Source organism: Anolis carolinensis, chromosome 4 (genome assembly GCF_035594765.1).
Source record: "Anolis carolinensis isolate JA03-04 chromosome 4, rAnoCar3.1.pri, whole genome shotgun sequence".
In the NCBI taxonomy this organism is placed as follows: Eukaryota; Metazoa; Chordata; class Lepidosauria; order Squamata; family Dactyloidae; genus Anolis; species Anolis carolinensis.
In genome coordinates this window covers 55,589,888-55,616,061 of record NC_085844.1, presented here as the reverse complement: position 1 = coordinate 55,616,061, position 26,174 = coordinate 55,589,888, and the positions used below count along the sequence as shown (strand labels likewise).

Sequence of the window (26,174 nt, the reverse complement as noted above, 5' to 3'; positions counted from 1 at the left end):
TTTATTGTGATCTTTAAAAAAGTGCATGTGTTGGGGGTGATAGTTCCAGGGCATTTACAAAATGATACAAAAGGTTCTTAAACATGAATAAAACCATAGGTGATTAATATAATAAAAAGAGAGAAAACACAGAAAACAGGCAAAACAATTTATGTTTCAATCCAAATTTGAAATACCTAGTCAAACAAGTAGGTTAGGACCAAAAGTAAAGAGGAACATGATGTTGATGTCAGCCACATTTCCACAAAAAGGATATTTCAAAATTGTATTCCATAAAAGAGAATGTACTCTCCCTTACTTTCATGAAAAGTATTTTGTTTAACTTTAACTTTGTGTTTTTAAATACATTATAACTGTATCCTCAATTTGCTTCTGACACAATAAATAAAATGGAAAGTAGTATGACTACTTTGGACAAGAGTGTCCTCCAAAGATGCCAAGGCATGAAAAGGCTGATAAGAAGAAGAGACATCCCTTCAGCCATTACAGCCCCAAGCCATTTAGGAGTTTAAACTTAGCTTCTTGAACTGGGCTTGAAAATAAACAAGCAGCCAAAGCTTTTAAAATTGATATGATGTGGCTCTGTCATGTTGAGCCACTTAACAATCTTGGTTATCACATACTGTACTAGCTGTCCTTCTGAGTTGTCATCTGGTTGATGCCATAAATAAAGAATTTTATCAATATAGTCAGGTTATCATAGCACGAATCACTGTGACCAGTCCATCCTTTTGTTTTTTGATTCAGTAATTAAAGGTTATCACTGGCAAACCAGACACAGCTAAAGGAAAAATTCTTTTGGAAACACTAAACCAAAACAATTATTGGTTATAAGTTTGGTTTTTGAAAAAGCAAAACAAATGCTATTATCAGGATCCAAAATCTAAAAGAATGAATTGAAGTGAGAAAATATAGAGCTGTAGTTGTAAGTCAAGGCTGCCTTTCCCATTATATTGTTATACAAGGGTGGAGAAAACTGTTTCCTTCTTCAAAACTTTTGAGACTCTTCAGTAGTATAAGAATATACACAGAGTCAGAGCACTAATCTCAAAGACACATGTGGAGCTTTTACAAATCTTAAGAGTGTCTAAAGATGGACTTTTATTGTAGCACATGTGGCACAAGGAACCTTCCTGTCCACGCTGCATCTGCCAAACAGAAAGAAATCATTCAGTCTAAACAAGAATCTGCACATTGGCTTTAGAATACTATGAAATTATAGCCCTCATACATTTATTATGGGGTCAGGTAAAGCTGCTGGAGTGAAACCTTGCATTAAGAAAACTTCATGGCACAATTAATGTTGAGTGCATGGTCTATGGATGAAGTGGGGTGGTGTTGGTGGTGGAGTTGGCATCATGTGTGAAGGAAGTTCTGACCTTCAACTCGCCCTCTCCCCAAAAATAGGGTAGGACTTTGCACCTCACTATTAGGTTCCTTAGTCATACCCCCATACTCCCAATGCTCTACAAAGTTCCTCATGTTTATGCAAATCAGGCTTGGGGCTAAACTGATCCTTGGGAAAGATCCTGCATAGGAATATAGTTCTGAAACCAGTTACATAAACCGGTTAATGCTAGTGGCAAATGTCCTGCATAAAAATGGCACATGTAAGTGGAATAACATGAAATTTGTTCAAAGACCATGCTTTTGCAATGTTCACAATTACAGGGAGTTAGAATACACAGACTCTAGTTAAAGAAATTTAAAGTATTTCTATCAAGCCCCTCAGAAATATTTTCTCTCTTAAGTGAGGGATTCAACCTCATGATTAATGGAATACTAGTGTTTCATTAAGTAGAAGAATAGAAGGAAAAAAAGGTTTAATCACCACAAAGATGAAGGTCAGAGACCAACATTATTATGTCTGCAATACAGTTTGAAATCAGCAACCAAAGACAGAAATGTTTTGATGGTGTGGAAATTTTCAGGAGAAAGGGTAGACTTAATCTGAGGCTCTGAATACTTTAAGAACTTCATATATTTTTAGAGATTGTGGCAAAAGGTGAGTTACTTTCCAGCTTTTGAAGAATGTGCATTAAATAGTTCTCTGCAGTAATTTGTTAAGGCACACTTTCACACACATCACACAAATAGACTGAGCTTTGCTTTCATCAAAAGAAAGTAAATAACCAGAGTCTGCTGTTCCCACTATTCCTTCTGTTTAACTTTTATGTCTGGTAGAGGGGCTTGCATCGTGTTTGAAAAATCTGACCCTTCCTTGTGCTCTCACCGCAGGAGTCACTGAACCCTTCTCCAGTCATTAAACTGGACTTCCCGCTGGAATGAAGCAGTAAAAACAAATGAGACACACCATTTCCATTCACAGTTATAAAAGCAGTGAAAGAGCAGGCATTTGTTAGCTATTATTTATCCCCCTCACTTGAAAAAACACAAGAACCACCATTTTCCTAAAGATAACACCTTGCCTGTCTGCTGTATTATTTTATATACAGGTGTATATATTTTATTACTCTTTTCCAAAATTAATAATTAGAATAAAAATTGTTTTGAAACAAGGGGTAATTTCACATATCCATGAAAACATTTTAAACCAGTGAGCAACTGAATCAAAGTTGGATACCAAGGCAGCAAAAGCTTTCCTCCTGTTTTCCAGCAACTTCTAATTTAAGCGTTTCACACACAAATACGGGTTCATAGTGATGAAATTCAGCAGGGGGGATTCAAGAATCTGACTGATTACATTGGCTTAGAAACAAAATTGATTTCAGAAATTTTTATAATTTTTTCCCTGGAAACTTTGGGGCAAATATCGAGAGGAAAAACAATCCACTGCAGTTTCATGAAGCTCAAGTCATTTGGCAAATGGAAATTCATGCTTTGACATTACTATTCAAATGTTATCTTCTTCTTCTGCTCTCCCATAAATATGGTTAACCCAAAAATTAGTGGAAAAAAGCAGTCCAAGCTATGACACATTTTTTGCATTCAAAATGTATAACCACAGCATAAAATATTAGTATTACAACTCAAAATGCATCCCTACCATCCCTTAAAGAAAACTTCTGTCCCCACACATTCTTTGGGCTCACTGCACAATGCACAGAGGAAACACAATGCTTTTAAACTTCAAGGAGTTCCTACTGCAATGTGGAGAAAGAAAGATTCAGAGATTATGGAATAATCATCTCCAAATCGATCAATTTTCCCCTGAAGGTAAAACTGAAAGAAATAAAAAGTTGAACAGTTCCAGCTACACTGCTTGAAGTTTAAAAGAAACGTACCCCCAGGGCACATTGTGGAATGATCCCTATCTCCTTCTCCTGGTGCTTATTACCAGGTCAGAGATCTCCGCTACATTTACACCATTCCCAGGTGGTATCCCCTACTAAGGATGGTGACCTTTCAGTCCAAATAAAGAATTAACAACTTCAAGTTCTACTTCTTTAAACAAAGTTTTCATCTGCCATCAGCCATTGTGGAAATGGACTACTAATGCATGGAAAAATCTCTCTAGCAACTCCTTTGGTTCTATCAGCTGCTGAACATAACCAAGTATCTTCTTTTGTTGGGTTTGAAATCTCAAGCAGCTGATTCCTAGATGGCCAACTATTCTACATAAGTTCAGTTTCACAAACTTATCTTAAAGCAGCATAGATAGGCATGCAACTATAGAAATTAAAATTGTATATAATAACAATAATAATAATAATAATAATAATAATAATAATAATAAAACTTTATTTTTATATCCCGCCCCATCTCCCCGAAGGGACTCGGGGCGGCTCACAACAGGGACAAGCCCGAAACAACAACACAACATATTTGACAAAAACTTAAAACATTCCAACAATACACAAAATAAAATAATGGACAATACATTAAAATCCAAGCAGATAAAATCAGAGTAATTAAAAGCAAACCAGCGGGGACAGGTTTCATAAAGTGCTGTATCATGGAAATAAGTAACAGTGATAAAGTGCCATACACTTTTAAAACAGAAAGAAATATTCTAATGACAGCTCTATTGGGCCTATTCATTCAAACACGCTTTGGAACAACCATGTTTTCAATTCCCGGCGGAAAATGGGCAGGGAAGGAGCTAACCTGATCTCCTTAGGGAGAGCGTTCCAGAGCCGGGGGGGCCACTGCCGAGAAGGCCCTCTCCCTCGTCCCCACTAGCCGCATTTGAGACAAAGGCGGGAGCGAGAGGAGCGCCTCCCCGAATGATCTTAGGGTTCGCGTTGGTTCGTAGGAGAGTCTAGTGAAGTAACAGAGCCCAACAAAAAGTAACAAATATAAAAACATTGTATTTAGTACAGTGGCCCCTGCACAGAAATGCAACAGACCTACTGATACCTTTTGCACTTCATGTATTTTAAACTTGTTACACCTGTTTTGTATGTATATGGATCTGCACACTTACAGAGTGGTATGTATAACATTACACATCCATACCACTTCATGTGTGTCAGAAAAGGATGCTGGCAGGTATTATATTAGTGGTGTTTTAAACCCACACATTAAACTTGGTGCGTATCAGGTTCAGTATCTTACACAGCACCTTTGGACCTAACAACCTGAGTGGAGTCATTGACTCCCTCATATTTCTTTGGAGATGTTCAAGATTGTGGTCGAACCTGATAGAACATCACAATTCAGGTGGTTGCTGGAGGCAGGACTTCAACACACTTTAACTATTCAGTTACAGTGTTCCCCCACTACTTCGTGGTTCGCTTTTCGTGGATTTGCTGTTTTGCGGTTTTTTAATAAACACTAAAATAATAGTATAAATCATAAAATAATATTATAAATCCGTCTTTCTACTTCTTTCCTAAGGAGAAGCCTAAGGAAGAGAGAGAAAAGGAGGCTGTAGCAGCTTTGTTTTCGCCTCACAAGGCAGCAGCGGGAGCGCGCATGCGCATGCTTGAGAGATGAGGAGGGGACAGAGACACTACTTGCAAACAACACAAATCTAGTGTCCCTGCTTCGCAGATTTTCACTTTTCGTGGGTGGTCCTGGAACGTAACCCTTGCAATAAGTGAGGGAACACTGTATTCTCCATAAGAGATTTTTCACAGGATCTGTTCCCCATCTATTCATTTAGTGCAGTTTACTGGGCGAAAGCTGCATAGGAAATGTATAGTCATTCCAACAAAACGATTCACTGAATGTATTCTTAATGTATTCTCTATCAGAGCCTAGGCACCCTCTGAAGTCATCATATTTGCTTTCAGAATATTGTGACAGATTATAAACATATTTTGAAGTAGTTTTCATACTTATGCTTCAATACAAAAAAGCTAGAATTTTAATACAAAAACTGTCAATAATAAAATGGTCACCAAACCTAAATACTTATTAGAAAAGTGTAGCATAATTGTATAATCTTGAAGTTCAACAGAGAAAAGGGGGGCTATTTCTAATTTTCAAATCCTCTCCATCATTTTGAATAGTTTTTCTCCTGCCCGTCAAAAATAGCTTTATATTCAGAAATAGTGAGAGACAGGGCTTTTTAGGGGGCTCAATGCTTTTCTTTGAAAAACATTTCTTTTTAAATTTACTCAAGTGGCAGAGCCATTTTAACCCTCATTTAGCATGGCAAGTTCTGCCCTCCAGCATGACCTGGGGTGAAGTGGATCAGGAGCACTGCTCCAGGAATTTCTCCTTTCGCTTCAGTTCCCCAGTTGTGCGATCTTCGGTTCATACTGCCTGTAGTCACTCAACTCAACACTCAGCTTTGGGTGAGATACTTTAGGGGATTACAAAGGGGCAATCAAGGAAAAGAGAAACAGTGATATCTCCTGTTATAAAAGCAGAAAGTTTTGGCAAACATGGATGCAAAATTTTTGCAAAAATATGAGAAAAAGAGAGAGGAAGCATATCTACCAACAGACACCAGCAGTTTCTCAGGCGCAAGTAAGAACTGTCAAGTACATGAAGGTGTTATACTGAAATGGAAAAACTGATAACACAGACAAAATAGTCTGACATTATTTGATTGCTCTACTTAGAAGAAAGATATTTCAACACATTTATTCTCTCACTCTCACTCTCTCTTTCTCTGTCTCAAATATGTGTGATTTCTTTTTCTGTTCACTATGAATTATCTACAGGACCAACTTCTAGGTATGAAAGCTGTCATAAAGCGTATCAGATAGTGTATCATGCCACTGGTCCAATTAGCCATCCACTGTGAACAAATTATGGAAGCAGGTCTGCAGTGTCAAAAGAAGTGTCTTCTCTCAGTCATTTCCTCCCAATTCTCTTGTAAACTGGGAACACTGGGATATGAACGGAGATTTTCTCTATGTGAAACAGACTTCTATAACCTGAGAATTTTGCACGCACTGTTACTGAGTTAAGGTCTTGTCTATGTGCATTTTGAATTATTTTCTTTACTAGAGGTGTCATATGTAATAAAAAGTGGGCATGTATCCCATAACTTCAAAGGTACTTGATTCCATACAAGTCTATCCTATTTGTTAGTTAACTGTTATAGATCACAGAAGCTGAGATCCAAGACCCAAAATCATCAGCTTAATCAAATCTGACTTACCTTCACAGGGGGATAAGGAAACAATGACAGACAAAAGGATAAAAATGCTTAATTTTAATATATAGATTGCTTGATGTAATCTAATCAGGGTTTTTTGCTAGTGCTGAGACAGAAGAAAAGTCTTTCTAAGCTTCAAAAACTACTCTGATGTCAGAAACTCGTGTATTTTTCATCTTCTAGAACTATTCTATAACAAATTCTTTCTACACAATTCTTCAAATTTCTCATAGTAAACAAATTTCCAAAAACGCACAACCCAAATATTTCCAGAAATTTGCCACAAGGAGTTCTTTCCTCACTCACTGTTTGAGAGCATATTATTCTGTTAAATGCATATTCAGATATGCATTCAGTTCTTACAGTCTCAAACATTAGTCAGAAAACCCACCAAGAAAATGCATCCTTGTTTAGGATGTATACATTACTTTTGCCTAGAGGCCTTAAAGCAGTAGTTCTCAACCTGGGGTCCCCAGATGTTTTTGGCCTTCAACTCCCAGAAATCCTAACAGCTGGTAAAATGGCTGAGATTTCTAGGAGTTGTAGGCTGAAATAACTGGGGACCCACTGATTGAGAACCACTGGTCTACAGCCTCACAACTGGTGAAGTAGCTCTTCTCATGAATAACTACCACACATATATACTCATGAACCAGTCAACCTCATATATAAGTTGAGAGCAGGTTTTGGATTATGGACTGTGATAAGGCGCATGGATAATTCAAGGGCCATTCTGTGGAGAGAGGAAAGCCCTAGGGGTCCAGGTCCCCTGGCTGCTGCCACTGCCATTTACCCACCAGGCATTACAAAAAGAGCCAAAAGTGGTGCCACAACAGAGAGTATAGGGAGTCAAGTGCTTCCTTTAATCCAGGTGTTTCAGCCTACAACTCCCAGAAATCCTAGTCAGTTGACCAGCTGTTAGGATTTCTGGGAGGTTGAAGGCCAAAACATTAGGGGAACCACAAGTTGAGAACCACTGCTTTAGACTCGCTTGGGATGGACTAAACTCTTGACTTTTGCAGCTCTACTCAGAGAAGGAGATGGTTCCTTTTTTATAAGAGTTAAGGGACAGGACTCACACTGACCCACATACAAGTTGACCGAGTTTTTGGTGGTTGTTTTTTTTGACCAAAATATCTAGACTTATACATAAGTATACAGGTAATAACATTACTGGTTCAATGTTCTACTTCATCCCCTCTTATCTGTACTCAATCATTATGGCCAACTGTTATTTGAACTGTAACAGCAGCTCTCCTTCATCTTAGGATTTTCACAGCCAAAGTAACTAAAATTGTTAAGACAGAGAAGCAGGTGAAAGCTCAAACTTGAAGGATGGTACAAGGGCATTTGACTGATTGAAATAATGATCCTTGATTCTTTGCACCCGAAAACTCAGTGCAGAAACAAGTTAAGCACCTCTGAAGCAGAAACCTGAAATCAGAAATAGAACAATATAAGGAGACACAAAATAAGTATTGTTTACCTGTCAGTTGACACTGATTGATCTTGTGTTCTGTGATATCACTCAGTGACTCAAACACCTGGAGGCAGTTTTCACAGCTGTGCACAGCTTCTTCCTCTAACTCCTCCCCTTCTTCCGGCCTTTTCTTACAATCTATCAACTCTCCATCTTCTATCTTGTCTTCAAGTTTACAGTTCAGATCTGGAAAAAAATCAAGACTATGACCCCAAGGCCTTTAAAAAAAGATTCAATATAAAAAGAGGATTCAAGATTGAGTTTGACTATTGTTGTTGTTTAGGTTACTCAAGAAGCAGAGAAATACTTGTGGAGTAAGCCAGCAGCACTTCAAAATTATGCTAGAATTTACTACTCAATAAGCAGAGGAAACATCTCTCTGTTCTAATCCCGGTGATCTTTCTTACCAAAAAATAGTACTCCACCCCCATACAAGGGCAATACTTCTATTCATTGTGGTTAATTTTTACAAGTTTAATACAACTGCTGGGAGCTTTTCATCTCCTGAATAATTTAAAATAATAAATCCCTTCTACAATTCAGCACCACCTACTGAAAAAAGACAAAAGGTGCTGGTGGGAGAATTCAGGAGATTTACTCTTCACTATTTTTATTTTAAAGCTAAAGCTAACCAAAAAGCAAGAAAGTGGAATTGTACCAATGATCAGCTTGTTTTACTGCCTGATGAAAAATTACAAAAAATCCCACTATTCCTGACAGTCAGATATTGCAAAAGTACTTAAAACTGCCTGCTAATTAAGCAAAGTAGTATTAACCTGCAGAGGATAGTTAACCCTAGAGGCCATTTTTTATTATTATACATCTTAACCAGAGTAGTGAGGATGAAACAGATAATCTAATTCTAATTCCAGGATAGTAATGATGATCCCAATAAAAAATTATGAATTATTGCAACCAGTTGTCACAAAACCCCTTCTACAAAGCAGAACCTAGACATCATCCAATGCTACCTCAGTTTTGTATACAAAAAGGAATATTGCCTTAAAAATGGTTGAGGGCATGAAAATATTGAAAAATATTAAAATATACTCAGATGCAGAGGAGACAAAATAATCAGCACCCTAGGATGTATTTAAAATGCATTTGGACATTAGGGGTGGCAGACATATACCATACTTCTTCCAGAAGTGGAAGGTACAGATCATGCATGAGCACACACACTCAGGGCCCCAACAATGTAAGGTTCTTCTTTCTAGTGGAAGTGAATCTTAAATGAGCAGACAGCTGCAATAAATCACTCTGACCAAGAGGTCATAAGTTCGAGGCCAGCCCATGGCAGGGTGAGCACCCGACAATGGAAAAAAAAATAGCCCCTGCTCGTTGCTTACCTAGCAACCCGAAAGATAGTTGCATCTATCAAGTAGGAAATTAAGGTACCACTTATAAAGTGGGGAGGCTAATTTAACTAATTTACGACTCCATAAAAATCATCCAGCCGCCATTGGAATGAGGAAGTGCCGTAGCAGTGGATGATGAAGCAAGCTGCTCCCCCTGTGGCCGGAATCAAACATCCCCTCAGGAGAAGGTTAAATTGCCTCTGCGTCTGTCTCTGTCTTTGTTCTATGTGTATATGGCATTGAATGTTTGCCTTATATGTATACAATGTGATCCGCCCTGAGTCCCCTTTGGGATGAGAAGGGTGGAATATAAATACTGCAAATAAATAAATAAATAAATAAGCGATATGCATATAGTGTATACATATATATTTTTAAAATATCTTTTTCTTCTATGGGAATGCTCACATAGAAGGAGCACTCCCAATATATAAGTGGTATAAAGTTGTATACTTGTTCATTTCCATATTGTTTAATGTGGGTCTTGCACTGTCCCAAAGCAACACCTGCTGAACAAAAGGGAAAGCCCTTCTAAACTCCCTTTAACACACTACTTGCATTCCAAACTTACTTGTAAGTACATTCCCACTTTCTGCATCTACCTGAGCCTCACGGTGAAAAATACCAGTAGGTTATAAACAGCTGAGGAAAAGAAATAATTGTCTTAACTGTTGCAAACTGACCCCGACATCATTAAACACTTGTTGGAAGGCAGCATGTGCACAATGCATACTATTAGATGTTCAGCTCAAGCTCCCAGTTTCATCTCATAAAACTGACAGCACTCAGGGAAATGTGGGCACTGGGTCTGAATTTTAACATGACTATTTAAATGCTGCACATAAAGTTTACAGACCTGTTTGTTTTAAAATAAGGGTAGAGTCTGACTTTGCTTTAAGTAGCATGCTAGAGGGGAGAAAGGGATGCAACAATGCTCGGTACTCATTATTCATGGATGCTGGCTCTTAACAAGAGTCTAATAACATAACACACACACAGGCACACACACACACAGAATGCTTAGGATATAAATACTGAAAAAATGCTTAGGACAATAATCTCACACAGAATTGCCCATTAACATAAAATTCCCCCTACCCCCAAAATTACATAATAGGAGTTAGTGTGGAGGAGAGAAAAGAGTTCCCTCCACACTTAAGCATTCATAGATACAAATCTACAGGGACAGGAGCCAGGCGACTTAGTCCCACCTGCTGCAACTTCAGAATATGTGCTCTTGCAAAATGCTACGTTAGTTTTTAGGTCAACTCTTAAGGGGGGAAACCTGTGAAACCTAGGTTCATTCGCAGCCCCTGTATAATGAATTGTGGCAGGCTCTACTTCTCTTGATGAATACATTTCCACTATTGCCTTTTGTCTGAAAAGAAACCCCCATTATACAATAAAGTTACAAAACGTGGAAGCAGTTGAATGGAAATAAAACCACTTTGGGTATAGAAACGACAAAACATAGCAAAGATCACAGCAAATGTTTGATGAATCTTTGGTTCAGCATGCGCGATAAATGTTGGCAGGATGCAAACTGAATCCATAAATGCTATAGTCTTCATTTAAATCAAATTAGGAAATATGATGGTTTTTAAACTGTGAGTGCTCTAATTTCATGTTCTTACATGGAAGGGGGTTGAACTGGATGTCTATTGTGGTCTCTTCAAACTCTATGATTCTATGTTTCCATCACTATTCACCAATCATATATACATGCCTATAAGCATACAGACTAAGAAATGAATTTCAGAACTCAAATCCCCTCTATGTACCATGACTCTACTCTGATTTTGCAGGCTACATGTGGAATACATAAAGCTCAGGTTACAATCCTACCTTTTTCTCTTATTCCCCTTTTCCTGTGATGGACAAATATACACAAATCACCAACTGAGCATTCAGGGCATCTCACATATGCCCTCCCTCTGATCTTGCACTGGCAGGCTATCATATTTAATGGTGTGAGATGAAGGACATGGCTTAATGACATGTTCTCCATCTTGCATCACATATCTACTATTTGGAAGCAATATATTACACATAATGATCCTACTCATTACATTTAAATATTTTAATAGCAAGTGTCAACACTGGAATTTTTGTTTGAGAACAAAGATCTACTCATCGTTTCAGAATCATCACCAGGGAGTGATTTAAGGCTTTTCTTGGTTTTTAAAAAATACTTTGTGAATTAAGAATAATATATTAATATTGTGCTACTTCACTACTGCGTTAATAATGCACGTCTCAGAATCCTCAAAGCACTGAGTCAATAAAGTATTACTCTCTACTCATAAGTAAGAAGTAGACTAACAAGTGGCGATTGGCTTTTTTTGAGTTATATTTCTAAACTTTACAAATCAAAGGCCATTACTAAAAGTCACATAAGTCCTCAAGTCTATTAGTCAGCTAATCTCCACCACCAAGGCAAGTGGTCTAAGTCTGAGAAAGCCATACCATTTGGATGAACATCTACATGCTAGGGTGAGAAACACATCTCATGAACATCTAAGATGGGTGGCTTTGGAATCCCATTGTAATATGATCACTAAGATGAGATATATATGGCACTCCCTCCATTCTACTTGCCATTAAGACATAGCTTTCCAAATTGTGCATCAGCTGCAGTGAGTAGTTGTGCCACATCAAACTAACAAGAGACCTTTGAGTCTATATAAAAGAAGCAATAAATCATGTATTTTCAATATATAAATAAAAGATTTCCATAAGATATTTTGTGTCATACATTTTGTTATGACAATTTATGTATGTGTCCATATCTCTTATAAAGGGCTGGTTTAACTTCTGGTTTGCTAGTAAAACTGAATTACTGTGTTGCAAAATGATGCATGGTTAAAAAGTGTGTCATCAATATGAAATGTTTGGAAAGCTTTGCATTAAGAAAATAGGCACACATGCTGATCTCTGGAAACAGGAATCAAGGTCAAAAATGATCTGATATATGTGTGCATGAATGTATACCCTATCACAATGCCCTTGCATTCACAATGTGGGTAGGCAACATGCTCATAGAAATCCATTCCTGTCCATGAGACCCACACTAAATCAATTACTCAATGGGAATTATATTACATTCAATAGGTTTAGTTAACAATTAGAATTGGGTGTTAAAAATCTCAAAGCATAATGCAATCCAGTTTGCCATTTGGAAATCACTGCTCTCTTCAGAACACCAGCAATACATCAGCAAGTTTGTACACCATCACCCCATCTGCAAGATCGCCTTTATAAAATTACCTAATGAAAAAAAAAAGAGGTTTGGCTCTGAAATAAATTCCAGCTATTAATACTGTACATAAATGAACTGCTGTTTTTCTGTTCCTGATTATGTCGAACATTATTTATAAATGGAAATTTAAGTAGTATGTGTTTTCCCCCCCTCCCCGTTACTTTTGTGTCCTGGCAGGTGGTTTTCTCCTCCTTTTCCTTCTCCTCATGAGGGATGTTATTGCTGAAACTTAGTCTAATAAAACAGCAACTTTGGAGGAAAATTAAAAAACTGCAAAGGCTTAAAAGAGTTAGCAGCAATAAACCCATGGACTTCAATTAATTTCCAGTAAGAGATTGGTTTAGGGCCAGCAGCAGAAATTCTATTCTGTACATGTTAAAATTAGGTTTCACCACATTTACTTTTTATAACCTATATAAAAGTCAAGTTTTTAAAAAGTAATAAATATCTAAAAGCTATTTCAGCAGGCTGGCAAAGACACTTTGTATGCTTGAAACTCATCCTGCATATTTCTCCCCACGCAACAAGGATCCATAGCTGATCAAGAGCCTAAAATGTCAAACTAACCAGGAAAATAGCCCAGTTTCCAGTACATTTGACTGCATTTTAATGGACCTCCTTCCAAGCCACTTCTGCATGGAAAAGTGCTGGCAAAAGAAAGGAAAACTAAGAGATCATGTGGTTATAATTATGACCAGGAAAGGAATATTTCTGCAGTTCAGCGGTGAAGTAAAACTCTGTCGCTGTCTGCTCCCAATAGTGTCCATCGCAAAACAACTGCCTCATTAAATCTCTGCAGTAAGATTAATATGCCGTAGCTGCACTACATTTATAACTTGGTACTCCATAAAAAGCACATTTAATGGAAAGAGCCAGAGCTTTGATACAAACTATTACTAGAAAAACTTATAGCAGCATGTATAGAGCTTTGTAGGCTACCCTCATGTGTGAGGCTGTTGTAAAGTTTTCTGTATTAGCTTGAAGTCTGGAACACTTTTTTAAGAGCATGCAATGCCACCTTTAAAAGAAAACATAGAACAAGTACATGTATCTCTTAATAGAGATTACTAACTCTTTTCAAGTGCTCTCCTACTCCTGAGTGACATTGACAAAGGGAGCATTAACGGGTCACCCTCCAACATGAGCAAGTTTTTTTAAATGTTTGGCTATAGTTTGTGTTGTGTTCAAATTTTAAAACACCTGAGTTCAAAGGAGATGGTAGTCCTCAGAAATGTCACTATTTTATTAGAAAGTCCAAACAGATTAATCACAGTATGGCATTACTTCCATAGCAACACCAATCATGGTTTGTATATTTAAACATTCTGGTTTTGCTCTTCATAGAACTAACCAGATGTCCACATAACCACAGATTACAAATTTACTTGAACAGCTGGATTTCACTCTGGTTATAAACACAGTCCTGGATGGTGCCATTGCAGATATAACTATCCCACTGTCAACAACAACCAAGTGGTATAGTGGGGTGTGATCACTGGACTATGACTCTGGAAATCAGTTTGAATCCCACCTCAGCCATGGAAACCTACTGGGTGACCTTGGACATGTACCATACTCTCAAGTCCCAGAGAAAGGCAATAGTAAATTCACTCTGAAAAAAATACTGCCATAAATGTCTGTGATAGGTTCACCTTAAGGCCACCATAAATTTGGAATGGCTTAACAACTGCAACAACAACCACTGTTAAAGTAAATCATACAGGAGAAAAATCTCCCAGAAGAAAAAGGGAGGGAGCACATTGCAACTTCTTTCTAACCAAGGAAAAGGTTGAGCATCTCTTGTCCAAAATCCTTGGGGCCAAAAATGTTTAAGATTTCACATTTAGGGATGGAGGATTTTGTAACACTTGTATTTGCATGTACAAGCACATAAATACATAAAAAGGTATGTCAGAAATGGAACCCAAGTATAAACATAAAATTCATATGCAATGTATCTACCAAGCCTGAGGTAGATATGTACAGTGAATAGTGTAAAAAAAATTATACACTATTTCAAATAATTTTGGGCATGAAACGAAGTTTGTGGGCACTGAATCATCAGAAAGCAAAGGGGTTGCTCTCTCAATCACTAATGTAGACAATTTTGGAGTGTGCTGGATTTTGGAATTCCAGACAAGGGATGTTCAACTTGTATTATGTCTATAATGGCACAATATGGCATTGTCAAGCCTACTTTACTGTAATATTTAAGTTGCTATTTACACTATAAAATATAATAGCAAAAATAGTCACCAAACATGGATTGTTTACTAGAGAAATCCCCACCATCTAGGATATTCTCTGGCATAATGATAATGGGAGGAGGATTAAAATAATGTGATCTTTCTCATAATATAAAAGATATAAAATATTTCTATCAGCAGGGAAATACTGGTAACTAGGGTCGATAACACTGTTCCTTTTGACATCATAAAAAAGCATGGGGAAATTAAAAGGAAAACATTTTGTGTGTGTTTGTGTTTATGTCTTGTACAGCTAAGCCTTGCTTTTCTAGGAATAAATGCTGAAGGTGTCCCAATAGGATATTATGCAAGCATGTCAATCACTTAATTATACATTGGGAATTAACAGCTAAGTAGAGTGATAAGATGGGTTTACTACAAATATCCTTAACAACTGATGAAGCAAAAAAGCAGGTCAAACATCCTGGAAAGATACACTCTGTTTCCTTAAAATTTATTTCCCAGTCAAAGTCCACTGCTTTCCTTCAAACAGAAATATGCATGGAATTTTATTTTTTCAAGTGGTTATAGACATTCCCAGAAAACCGAGAAGAAAAATCTGCATTTTGTAAAACACCTAGTACATCCTATTTTGGCTACTGGTAAATGAAGACAATATAACGTACATGGTTTACCCAAAACATAGGCAACACAATGATAATAAAGAAATTAAATTCATCTAAATTTTACTAGTAATTTATCACATGTAATACATTATTAAACACTTCATAAAGAAAGCACTCCTGTACACTTGTTGTGATAAAATGTTTGGGTTCATTCATCTAAAGAAGCCATATTCAATAAAAGCAAAATTCCTCCTTTACAAATACTTGAGCCTCATATGAAGATCTATAAACAAACACTAACACAGAGAACAGCAAAATGATTTAACTGAACAAAGACTATTTAAATACAGTTTTGCAGAACAAGTAATCAAACAAATTAAAGCAGGTAATCAGTCTTTAACCTATAGAAACTAAGTATTTTTTTCCCATAGGAGAAACAAATAACAAAAGAGAGTCATTGTAACAAACATGCTATTAACCCCCTTATAGCTGTTCATTATAATGAACAGATCAGGTTTCCAACCTAAACTCTTTCTGGCTGAAATAAAGATTTAATGACAAAACTCCCAGTGACTTAAATGTGGGGATCAGTAGCTGCTAACCAATTCAGTGGATTAAGATTTAAACTATCTGCTTATTTATAAAAGCTACCACACTGCAGAGACGCTGGCCACAATCCAAAAGTGTGCATGCACCAGCGTAATATATTTAAGTTGTTTTCTCTTTCAGCCTTTCCTGTGGCAAACTGATTTTTTTCAAAAATGAGCCCAGGTGAAAGGAAGAAAGTACATAGAGCAGATGGCATGCAAGCGGACTGCAAAATATTAAATAAAATAAATAAATTCCTAACCTGTGCACGTATCTGGCTCACAAGCACAAAAACATTTTCATAGGTAAGGTTTCTTTTAAAATCCCTATTAGGTGCTATCAGTTAGAGGGGGAGACTTGTTTGCAAGCAAGGATCCATGCATATCCATGACGTTCATTCATCCATCACACTATGGATCTCAAATTATGATGATAATTTGAGATGAACAAGAGCAAGAAGGTTGGAAGGAAAGAAAGACAAAAAGTTGATGACAGGTTTGATTGTTTCCTTTCTTTGCTTCATCCACATACTTTCAGGAAGACAACAAAAGCGAAGACACCAAACTTCTCGTGCATTTTTATATGGTAAAAAGATATGTAGGGATTTGACATTTACCTGTCTGTAGAGCTGACTGTCCCAAGCTTCCCTGGTCCTCCAATTCATTTTCTTCTACTGTCAGGGAGAAAGAAAGGAAACAAACAAAAACAAGATGTTAGGTAAGGGCCATAAGGTATTCTATACACAGACATCATCATTATGAATTCACTACTCTGTGTTCTTAAGGCCAGCAATGTTTTCTCTCCATGGTAAAAGGAAATCCTGCCTAGCTAGCTGCCTGCCTGGCTCTCAATACAACAATTTAAACTAAGTGGCTTTATGGACAATTAAAAAAAATACTGTTGTTAAGTTAGCAAAATCAATTGTCAGAAACAGTAACTAACTATCATCAACTCTATCCTGGCTTGAAAACTCTAACATTAAAGTATACTGTAGACATCAGGGAAACATGCTTTCTTAAATTCCATCAAACTTGAAATATATTGTAATTTTTAAATTGCCCAAAAATTGAATTAAACATTTTTGGCTTTTGTGTATTAAAGGTTTCTATCTAGTACACAGTGCTCTTTATCATGACTACAGAGTTGTCAATGCCAGCAAGCCTTCCATTTTGGTTGAGTGATGGTCAGTTACACTGCAGCTATTCCGGCAATTTACATTTGGCTGCAGCTCTGAGTTGGGCTCTGGAGCAATTTGTAAAGGAGGGAAGGCAAAACAAAGAGGAAAGTGCAGCAGAATTGCCTTTCTCTCTCTCTTTTCTCTTTTTGACAACAAAACTTCCTCCTCCATTCTGATTTACATGGACAGTAGAAAAAATGTGGGTCTGTTTTCCAATTTTGAAGATTTGTGTTTTTATGTTTCCTCAGACATATATTAAACAGCAATCTTGAAGCCAAGATATAGAAAAAACTCCTTGGCAAAAATGCAAAAAGTTGCATATTTAACAGGGTGGATGTGATACCACTAAGCATTTGATAACAGAAATATTCATGAAGGCATTATATTTTATGTCTTATTGCCTGATATAACTATTACTTGTGTTTTGATTTGTTTTACAGAACAAGTCATTAAAAATGGAAGGGGGATAACTTAAATAGTACGTGACTGACACAAAGTATTATCAAACACAATTAAGAATTTCTAGCCCCCTTGGGAACTATAGCTCTAACTTGCTTAATATAAAGAACACAAATTTCAAGAAGTTGTGGATATATTTGCACTCTCTCTTTCACTCTTACACTCTTTTTTCACACATACATTATTCCATATAAATATATTGGTTTTGTTACTGCTTGATGTATCAGTCTACAGCTTCGTAACAGTGAAATTGAAAGCTCTCTCTGAACCCATATAAATTATTTGAAACCACTTCTCCAACTTCTGATTTCGGTTTTAGTCAACAATTTCATTTTGAGAATTGCTAAGAGACTTCTACAAAAAATACTGAGTCGGGAGCAAGGTTGTTTTCTACTGCTTTAGAGTCTAACACATGGAGCAACAGATTCAAACTAAAAGAAAAGAGATTCCTCCTAAATGTTAGGAAATCCTTCCTGAAGGGAAGAGCTTTTTGTCAGTGGAATGTGCTACCTCAGTGTGTGATGGATTCTCCCAAAAGCTAGCCTGCATTTTCAGCCAGTGTAAACAGTTGGGTTGCTTCCTATTTGGAAGCAGCTGTGGCTATTCAGCCATCCTGCTTTCCCCAGGCTTGGGCAACCCAGGGACAGGGGATGGCATTTACCTTCCTCTGTGGATCTGGGCATAGAAGCCACCATTAGGCATGAAACTAACCACGGTTGTTGCTCCATGCGCCTGTAGTGACACTCGCCAGAGCAATAAAGTAATTGGAGAATCACCCCATTCCTGTCTTTCACATTGCTTTGCCTGACATCACTACAGGCACCAAGCAACAACCACTGGCTGTTTTTTTCTCAGGCAATATTGACAGGAAAAAGGTAAGTATAGTGATCCAACTGGCACTAAACCAGTTCTGGCATAGCTGGGCAATGTGGATACACACCAGCCACCCAAGTCATCTCAGTGGCTGACCACGGTGCTGATCTGGAGTACCCCACTCCAGATTAGTGCTGCCATTTTTTTGTCACATATAGATGACCCCAAGGATTCCCAGATGAAACTCCCTCTCAATTCAGCTGGCTGGAGGAATCTGCCTGAAAAGGTTGGGCAGCTTTTGGCAAGCCAACCTCTCACTAGCAAACATCAAATAAAGCTTCTCAGATAATCAAACTCATCCAAGAGATCTGGAGCAGTGCAGAGAAAGTTAGTCATTTACTTTATTAGGGCAAACCAAGCTAATATTGAAAAAGAAAAGACAAATATAAGATGCTCGTCTGTTGATAAGCTTATCCTCTGGCACTGTGTGACAGAACCTAGTATGAAAGAGAAAGAGGGGTGCTGTTAAGTCCCTTCATGCAGACAGAAAAAAGGAGAACTCTCTCTTGAACCTAGGCTGATTTAAACTGGGATGAGACACAGTTCTCCCTATCTTGGTTTCTCAGTTAACTTCCCCTCTTCTTGGGAACTTTGCAAAAAACAACAACAACAACAACAACAACAACAACAACCACCACCACCACCCCGCAACAAAAAAAACCAACAATTTCAACCAGCAGGATTATCTAAGAAAAATACTCCACATAAATGTGCATTTGTAGAAATAGATCAGGAGGCAGCGGTAATATTCTAGCCATGCTTGAAGCAGGCCCACTCAGAAGAAAATGTATCCTGCTTCTTTCCAGCTGAGTAAAATATTCACAAGTTGAGTTAGATGGAAAACCTCTGGCTCCTGCTTCACCCCCACTGACAATAGAGGGGCATGATCATTAACTTATTTTTAACTCTTTCTTGATCTATATAACAGTGAAGCATGGTTAACAGTTGAAAGTACACATGTGGGTTTGCCCAATGGTATAAGTGTAAATTGGGCCTAAGAGTTATATATTGCTGGGAATTGACATTTCTCATAAGGAAATGTCACCTTTTTCTTCCAAGATTCTGAATGGTTCCCCAAAATAAATGAACAAACCGAAAACTGTTCAAAATTGACCAAAAGTTATACAAGTAAAATGTAAAGCGAAGCAACACATAATCCATGAATATACATAATAAAACAAACCAGGAATTTAGACATCATAATTTAAAAGATGTTGGCGCTGCTTCCTCAAATTTGTGTAAACTTAAAATGGTTTTTAAACTTGATGCTGTTTTTTAAGACCGTCTGTCCCTGCAAGATTGTCTGTGAGAAGTTGCTGGGGAATCTTTCTTACATCATAGCACCAACTAAACAGACAGTTTAGATTCTTTTTAAGTGGCCTTTTTGAAGAGGACAAATTGGACTTATTCATTGATGTTGTCTAAAAATCCCTTTAAAGGCTAGACTGAAGAAGGAACTGTGCCATCAGCCTGCCAATGCCACAAATCCTTAGTATCTGCTGTGGTATTAGCATCCTATCTGTGATGACAGATGTGGGTTAGGTAGCATTTGATAAAATCAATTAAACCTTGACTCTTACTTTCCAAATTTGGTCTATGGAAAATTACTAAAGCCAAACTTCAAGAATACAGTACTAACAAACACCAGAATATGGTAGGTGGCATCAGTGGTTTCCTGTGCCAAATTCATTGTTGTTTGTTTACCATATACTTTAATATATCTCCTTTACTCCATATACTTCAATCAATACACTGATGAAACCCAATTCTCTCTCTCTCGGTTTCATCTAAGCCTTCATATTTCTAAATCACAGCGTGGGGCATATACAATTGCCCCTCTACATCTATGGTTTTAATTTTTTTTTCGTGTGAGGAGCAACCGGAGTTGCTTCTGGAGTGAGAGAATTGGCCGTCTGCAAGGACGTGGCCCAGGGGACGCCCGGATGTTTTGATGTTTTACCATCCTTGTGGGAGGCTTCTCTCATGTCCCCACATGAAGTTGGAGCTGATAGAGGGAGCTCATCCGCGCTCTCCCCGGGTGGGATTCGAACCTGGCAGCCTTCAAGTCAGCAACCCAACCTTCAAGTCACAAGGCTTTTATCTCCTAGGCCACCGGAGGCTCCGGTTTTAAATTTTGTGGATTTGACTATTCCTAGGTTTTAAATTTTGTGGATTTGATTATTCCTAGATATGATTAAAAGGGTCTCTCTAGGACTTTCCTTCCCCCTGAAATTTAAGACTGTGTTGGAAGACCTAGAGATAATATCTGTCCATGAATCTCTAGAAGCTGACCACAGAATTACACTGGCGGAATTATGAGATTTATAATAATATGAATAATAGGTCCCATCTACACTGGCCACATAGGTCGATGTGGAAAGCCATCAGTTATGCGTTGGCTAAACACTGCACAGAGCTGATCCGAATTAATATGGGGCAAAGATCCAACTCCTGAAGGAGGATTCAGGCATTCCCCCCAAATTAGGAACAGTCTAGACAGCCAGAGTGAAGCTGGGTTTCAGAAAGAAGTGACTTTAAGGTCAGATGACTAAATTGATCTGTTTTTCATTTTACCTCAGAATAAATAGAAATGTTTACTTTGTTAATTTTATAGTTAGCTGACTTTCGTTTCTTTCTTTGGGACAAGGGACAGGTAAAAATCCAAAAAAAATAAATAAAACTGTGATCATTTCCCAATGCGAATGAAGATGAAACACATCTTCACTGAGGGCCACCATCAACTTTATGGTTGCCTTCAAAAAGCTGTTTGTAATTGTTAAGACTTTATAAATGTAACGATGCTTCCCTAGCATTGAAAATCTCATGGGTCACATAAAATGATGTGGTGGGCTGGATTTGGCCCATGGGCTGTATGGGTTAGTAGGTTTCCTATAACGATAGATCCATAGAAAATATGGGGCCATGTGATCTTTTAGCATAATGTTAAGTTACAAAGGAAGCAGCACCAACACCATAGCCACACTGTTTGACATGGCGTATATTCCTATCCTTGAAATTTTGCATTTCATACTTGTATTTAAGTGCATTCAAAAATTCACACCGCATTACATTCTGAGAGAGAGCGAGAGAGACAGAGATGTGGGGGGGAGGTAGCAATCAAGATATCATATCAGTGCCTACTCTAATTTTGTCTGTCGCAGAGATTATTTTGAAAAGACTAAGCGTGGTCGAAAGTTTTCTCAGTGTACTAAATACTTCACTGACTAACATAGTTATTGAACTATAGTCCCTGCTTGCAGCTTTCATGAACAACTTTGGAAGGTAGGACACAAATTTGTTAAGCACACACTTCCCACACTAAAAGTTGAATATGGCAATAGTCATACACAGATTAAAACAGCCAACCACAAAAAAGACTTCCTATCAGCAATTCAGTCCATAACAGTCGACTAATCACTAGCACCTGCTAATCAACCACACCAAAGGCTACAGAGTGATAGGCCTTTATCCATCATATCATAATGCCATGAGTCTGCCTGAAGCCAAAGAATGGCTTCAGAATTCCAATGTGTTCTGCTACTTTATGCTCTCACTTTCCATTCAGACCAAAAAAAAGTTACATTTCATTCCTCTTTGTCCATGCTATTAACATGGTGAAAGTTGTGCCTAGCTTACAGAAAAGACATCTGCAAAGCAGATACAGTGCATATGTTGTCAGGGAAGAATCAGCGAAGAATCTTTCAAATATTAGCAGAGATAGGGACATGCATGCTCCAGCTAACTTCCCAAAACTGCTCATCAGTGTCTGGGCAACCCCCTCATGGTCTGATACCTAAATGGAATACAGATGCACACTGTGCCAACTCACATTCATTAAGAACACCAATATCTTTGGGGGAAAGAACACTGTTCTACCAATGGTTTTAAACCGTTATTTATAGCTATTTTGCAAACTTTTCCCCCATTTCTTGTGCCTTACCCTTTGACACCCGAGGCAAAGCTAATAAAGTAAAATATCAGTTATGCTAAATGAGAAATGGCACTGCATCATATATAAGTCAACGGTAAGTTTAGGGGCCAAATTATGGATTCTGTTAAGACACATAGATAAGGTGAGGGTCATCCAGAAAGGGGAAAGCACCAATGCTGTCTCGGGGCCAGCTGCCATGTCTCACTGTCACCAACATTTTTCTCATCCAAATATTTAAAAATGCCAGAAGCAGTACCACTGAGAGAGAGAGATAGAAGATTGGGCTTTTTAAAATGTTTGCCAGAGATAGATTAAACTGTAAACTTTCACCATTCTACTCAGAGAACAGAATGGTTCTTTTTTCATAAGAGTTAAGGGACAGTACTCATATTGATGCATGGATAAGTCAACTTAGGGTTGTGAAGTTGATTTTTAGATTAAAATGTTTAGGTTTATACATTACTTAGGGTAATATATCATTTGCAGATCTTTAATCTCATATGGAAAAACTGTACAATATGGTTCAACAAGATTGGAAACATTTCTATGATACTGGTACTCCTAACACTGTTGAATTTTTTCTCAGTGCAGAAATGTTTATTACAGGACACAGGATAATCTTTTTTGCCATGACATATTTAAAAAAGAAGGGACAAATGGAAAAAAGGTCTCAAATTTGCAGAATAGAGGCTCAAAGCTGTTCTGCAGCAAATGGATGTATTTATAACCATTGAAAGGACAAAGGATGGACAATGAAGTGACAATGAGACAGGAATATTATCAGTAGGTTGTTAATACTATTTCCCAATGCTAGCAGAAGATTAATGCAACATTATATTAGTTGTTTATGTACTAGAGTCAACTACATGTGAAGTTTTTACTTTGCAAATGCAAATCAGCTCTTCCAGAGACACCGTTCACCCACAGATCAGCAAACACGATTCATGCAAACTACAGCAGCTCACTGTCCAAACCTTAACTGTAGGAGATATAGAATCTTGGGAGTTGTAGTTTTACAAGGCCTTTAAGCATTTCTGCCAGAAAGTGCTGGTGTTCACCAAATGAAAAATCTCAGGATTTTATAACATTATAAAATGTTGACAAATTACATTAATTCTACCATGTAGATGCACCTGTTGATTCAGAGATAGGTCATACTATAAGATGTGTGAACATCTGAAACTGAACATGTTTTCAGTAAAATCATTATTTTTCCTTTGCTCTATGGCAGTGATTCTCAACCTGTGGATCCCCAGATGTTTTGGCCTTCAAGCCCCAGAAATCCTAACAGCTGGTAAACTGACTGGGATTTCTGGGAGTTGTCATACTTGATTAGACTGTCTTTTAAATAAGGCTTAAAATGGGCTCTTGAAGCTTAACAAAGAATTGGGAAAACAATGGGTGAATCCAATGCTGTAAGAACACAGTGAGAAGGTACACTTGAACTTAAAGCAACTCCTTTATGGACTACAAAGACTGTGATTTATTGTATCCGTGCCAATATAAACAATAATAAATATAAAAGCTTTGGATAATTGAAAATGTCTATTTTTTCTGCACGCGGCAGGTTAATACATTTTAAAGAGATACCTGCTGCCCTGCATCTCTTTTCAGCTTGTTAAACAAAATAAGAGAAGCAACATATCTCAAAATAAACTATAAAAATAGATTGCTATTGATTTAGTATCCTTCTTAAAATAGTTTTCTGAAAGAACATGAAAGAAAATAAACCTAACACAGCAACAATGATTGCTGGGGGCAGAAGAGGAGAAAAGATTTTGACCTAATACAATTGTCCAGACCTTTTTCTTTTCTTTTTTTTTTTTTTTTGCTTGCATTTTGCATTTTCTGCAGTTCAATACATAGTTATTTTGTAAACCCTCCTATGCATAAAGATTAGAAGTTCTTTGGTCTTTTCACCCATCTTACACAAATCTCTTCCCACAAGAATGACAACTTTGCAGAGAAAAATGCATTCAATCTGCATGTTTGAGCAGTATCAGCAGACAAGTAATAGAGACACTAGACATATTAGCATAATCAATACACAATTTACAGAGCTACCCAGACAGAACAGAAGTGATATGTGCATGCCATTATTTTACTATCCACAAATTACTGTAATTTCTAGAAGTATCTTGATGCATTTTCCTTCTCTTGCCTGTGCATGTGAAGCTAATAAGAGGCCCAGACTGCCCCTTCACTCTTCAAAAAGAAACACATTTTAGAAATAGACACTTAAGAACCAGAGCAGGAAATGTGTGTTAATTCTCTTCCCTTCCAGGAAGTTCAAAGGGAGATGAGAATATTTTGCTATTCGAATATGGTTTAATAAGGTTTCCTGATACAGGCAAACCTGCAACTGATTCAAACCAGACCTTTCAGTGGAGATTAACTGCAAATGAAGTACCCAAGTAAAACGGAGCGTGAAATAGTTCCACTTTGTCCAGTTTTAACAAATTTGGCTTCTTACCCTTCGTCCTTGAACGTACCTCTGAACAAAGGACACTCAAGCATCTGTCGGTAACCAAACCCTGATGTTTGCTTGTCCCTCCCTATAATTTCTATTATTTCTGAAAGTATCTTTAAGCATATCTATAAGTATATTTCCTTTCATAAATAATCTAAAGAGTGCAGGGCTAATATCAGCTCAGCCTATTTATGAGTTAATAGGAATTCTTAACTTTTCTATGGGCATAATTATCTTCTCCATAGAAAATATCTATTAATAAAGCCTGCTATAATAAGATGCTTCTTTTGCCATCTTCGGCCAAAAAGGAGCACATTCGCAGAGTGGGCTTTTAACCCACTCACCCCAATCATCTGTAGATTACTTAACTATGAAGCATATCAGAAGGTGCATTCCAGGTGTTATATTTATTTTTAAAATAATAATTGATACTGGCTCCATCCTATATTGAGAAATGGACACTGGTCAGACAATATTAAGGGCCTAAATAATGTAAAGGTATCAGATACAATCTTATCATAGAATCTAGGATGGGTCAGCCCTGGTTTGTACTTGGATGGAAGACCACAAACAAATATCAGGCAAAACCAGTTCCTTCACTAATAAAACTCTATGAAATTCAAAAAGTTGTCCCAATTTGATGGGCTACTTGAAGATATACACACAGAGAGAGCTGAGCATGTTTACCCTGCAAAAGAGAAGGCTGAGAGGAGACATGCTGGCCATATATGAATATGTGAGGGGAAGTCATAGGGAGGAGGGAGCAAGTTTGTTTCCTGCTGTCCTGGAGACTAGGACACAGAACACTGGCTTCAAATTACAGGAAAGAAGATTCCACCTGAATTAGGAAGAACTACCTCACTGTGAGAGCTGTTCAGCAGTGGAATTCTCTGCTCCAGAGTGTGTTAGAGGCTCCTTCGTTGAACAGAGGCTGGATGGCCATCTGTCGGGGGTGCTTTGAATGCAATTTTCCTGCTTCTTTGCAGAGGGTTAGACTGGATGGCCCACAAGGTCTCTTCCAACTCTATGATTCTATGATTCTATATTAGCATTACAGGAAAGGATCGTGCTTCAAAAACATAATTTGGAAAAACACAATGTAATCTGGAAATGCCTTGAGTGTTCCTTAATTCAGATTTAGAGCCAACAGAGTATCAATGTCCTATATTTTGGGAGGGTTCTTTGGGAAGATTTTAAGCCTTCTAGTTTTTATCAAAATTTGCATATATGGTGGTGTATGGCAGACCTTT

At 37.6% G+C, this 26,174-nt stretch overlaps 1 protein-coding gene across 5 annotated transcripts in view; it reads right to left on the bottom strand.

The window, feature by feature from the left end:
• znf521 (zinc finger protein 521) overlaps positions 1-26,174 on the bottom strand; it is a 327,852-nt gene that overhangs the window by 280,254 nt on the left and 21,424 nt on the right. For all 5 annotated transcript variants that reach the window (XM_062980436.1, XM_062980434.1, XM_008108625.3 and 2 more), the window contains 2 exons: positions 16,631-16,687; positions 8,004-8,183 (listed from right to left, as the gene is read on the bottom strand). Coding sequence is in view for 4 of the 5 variants with exons in the window: in XM_062980434.1 (XP_062836504.1) it covers positions 8,004-8,183; positions 16,631-16,687 (237 nt within the window). In the remaining variant the exon portion in view is untranslated. The remainder of the gene's footprint in view (positions 1-8,003; positions 8,184-16,630; positions 16,688-26,174) is intronic.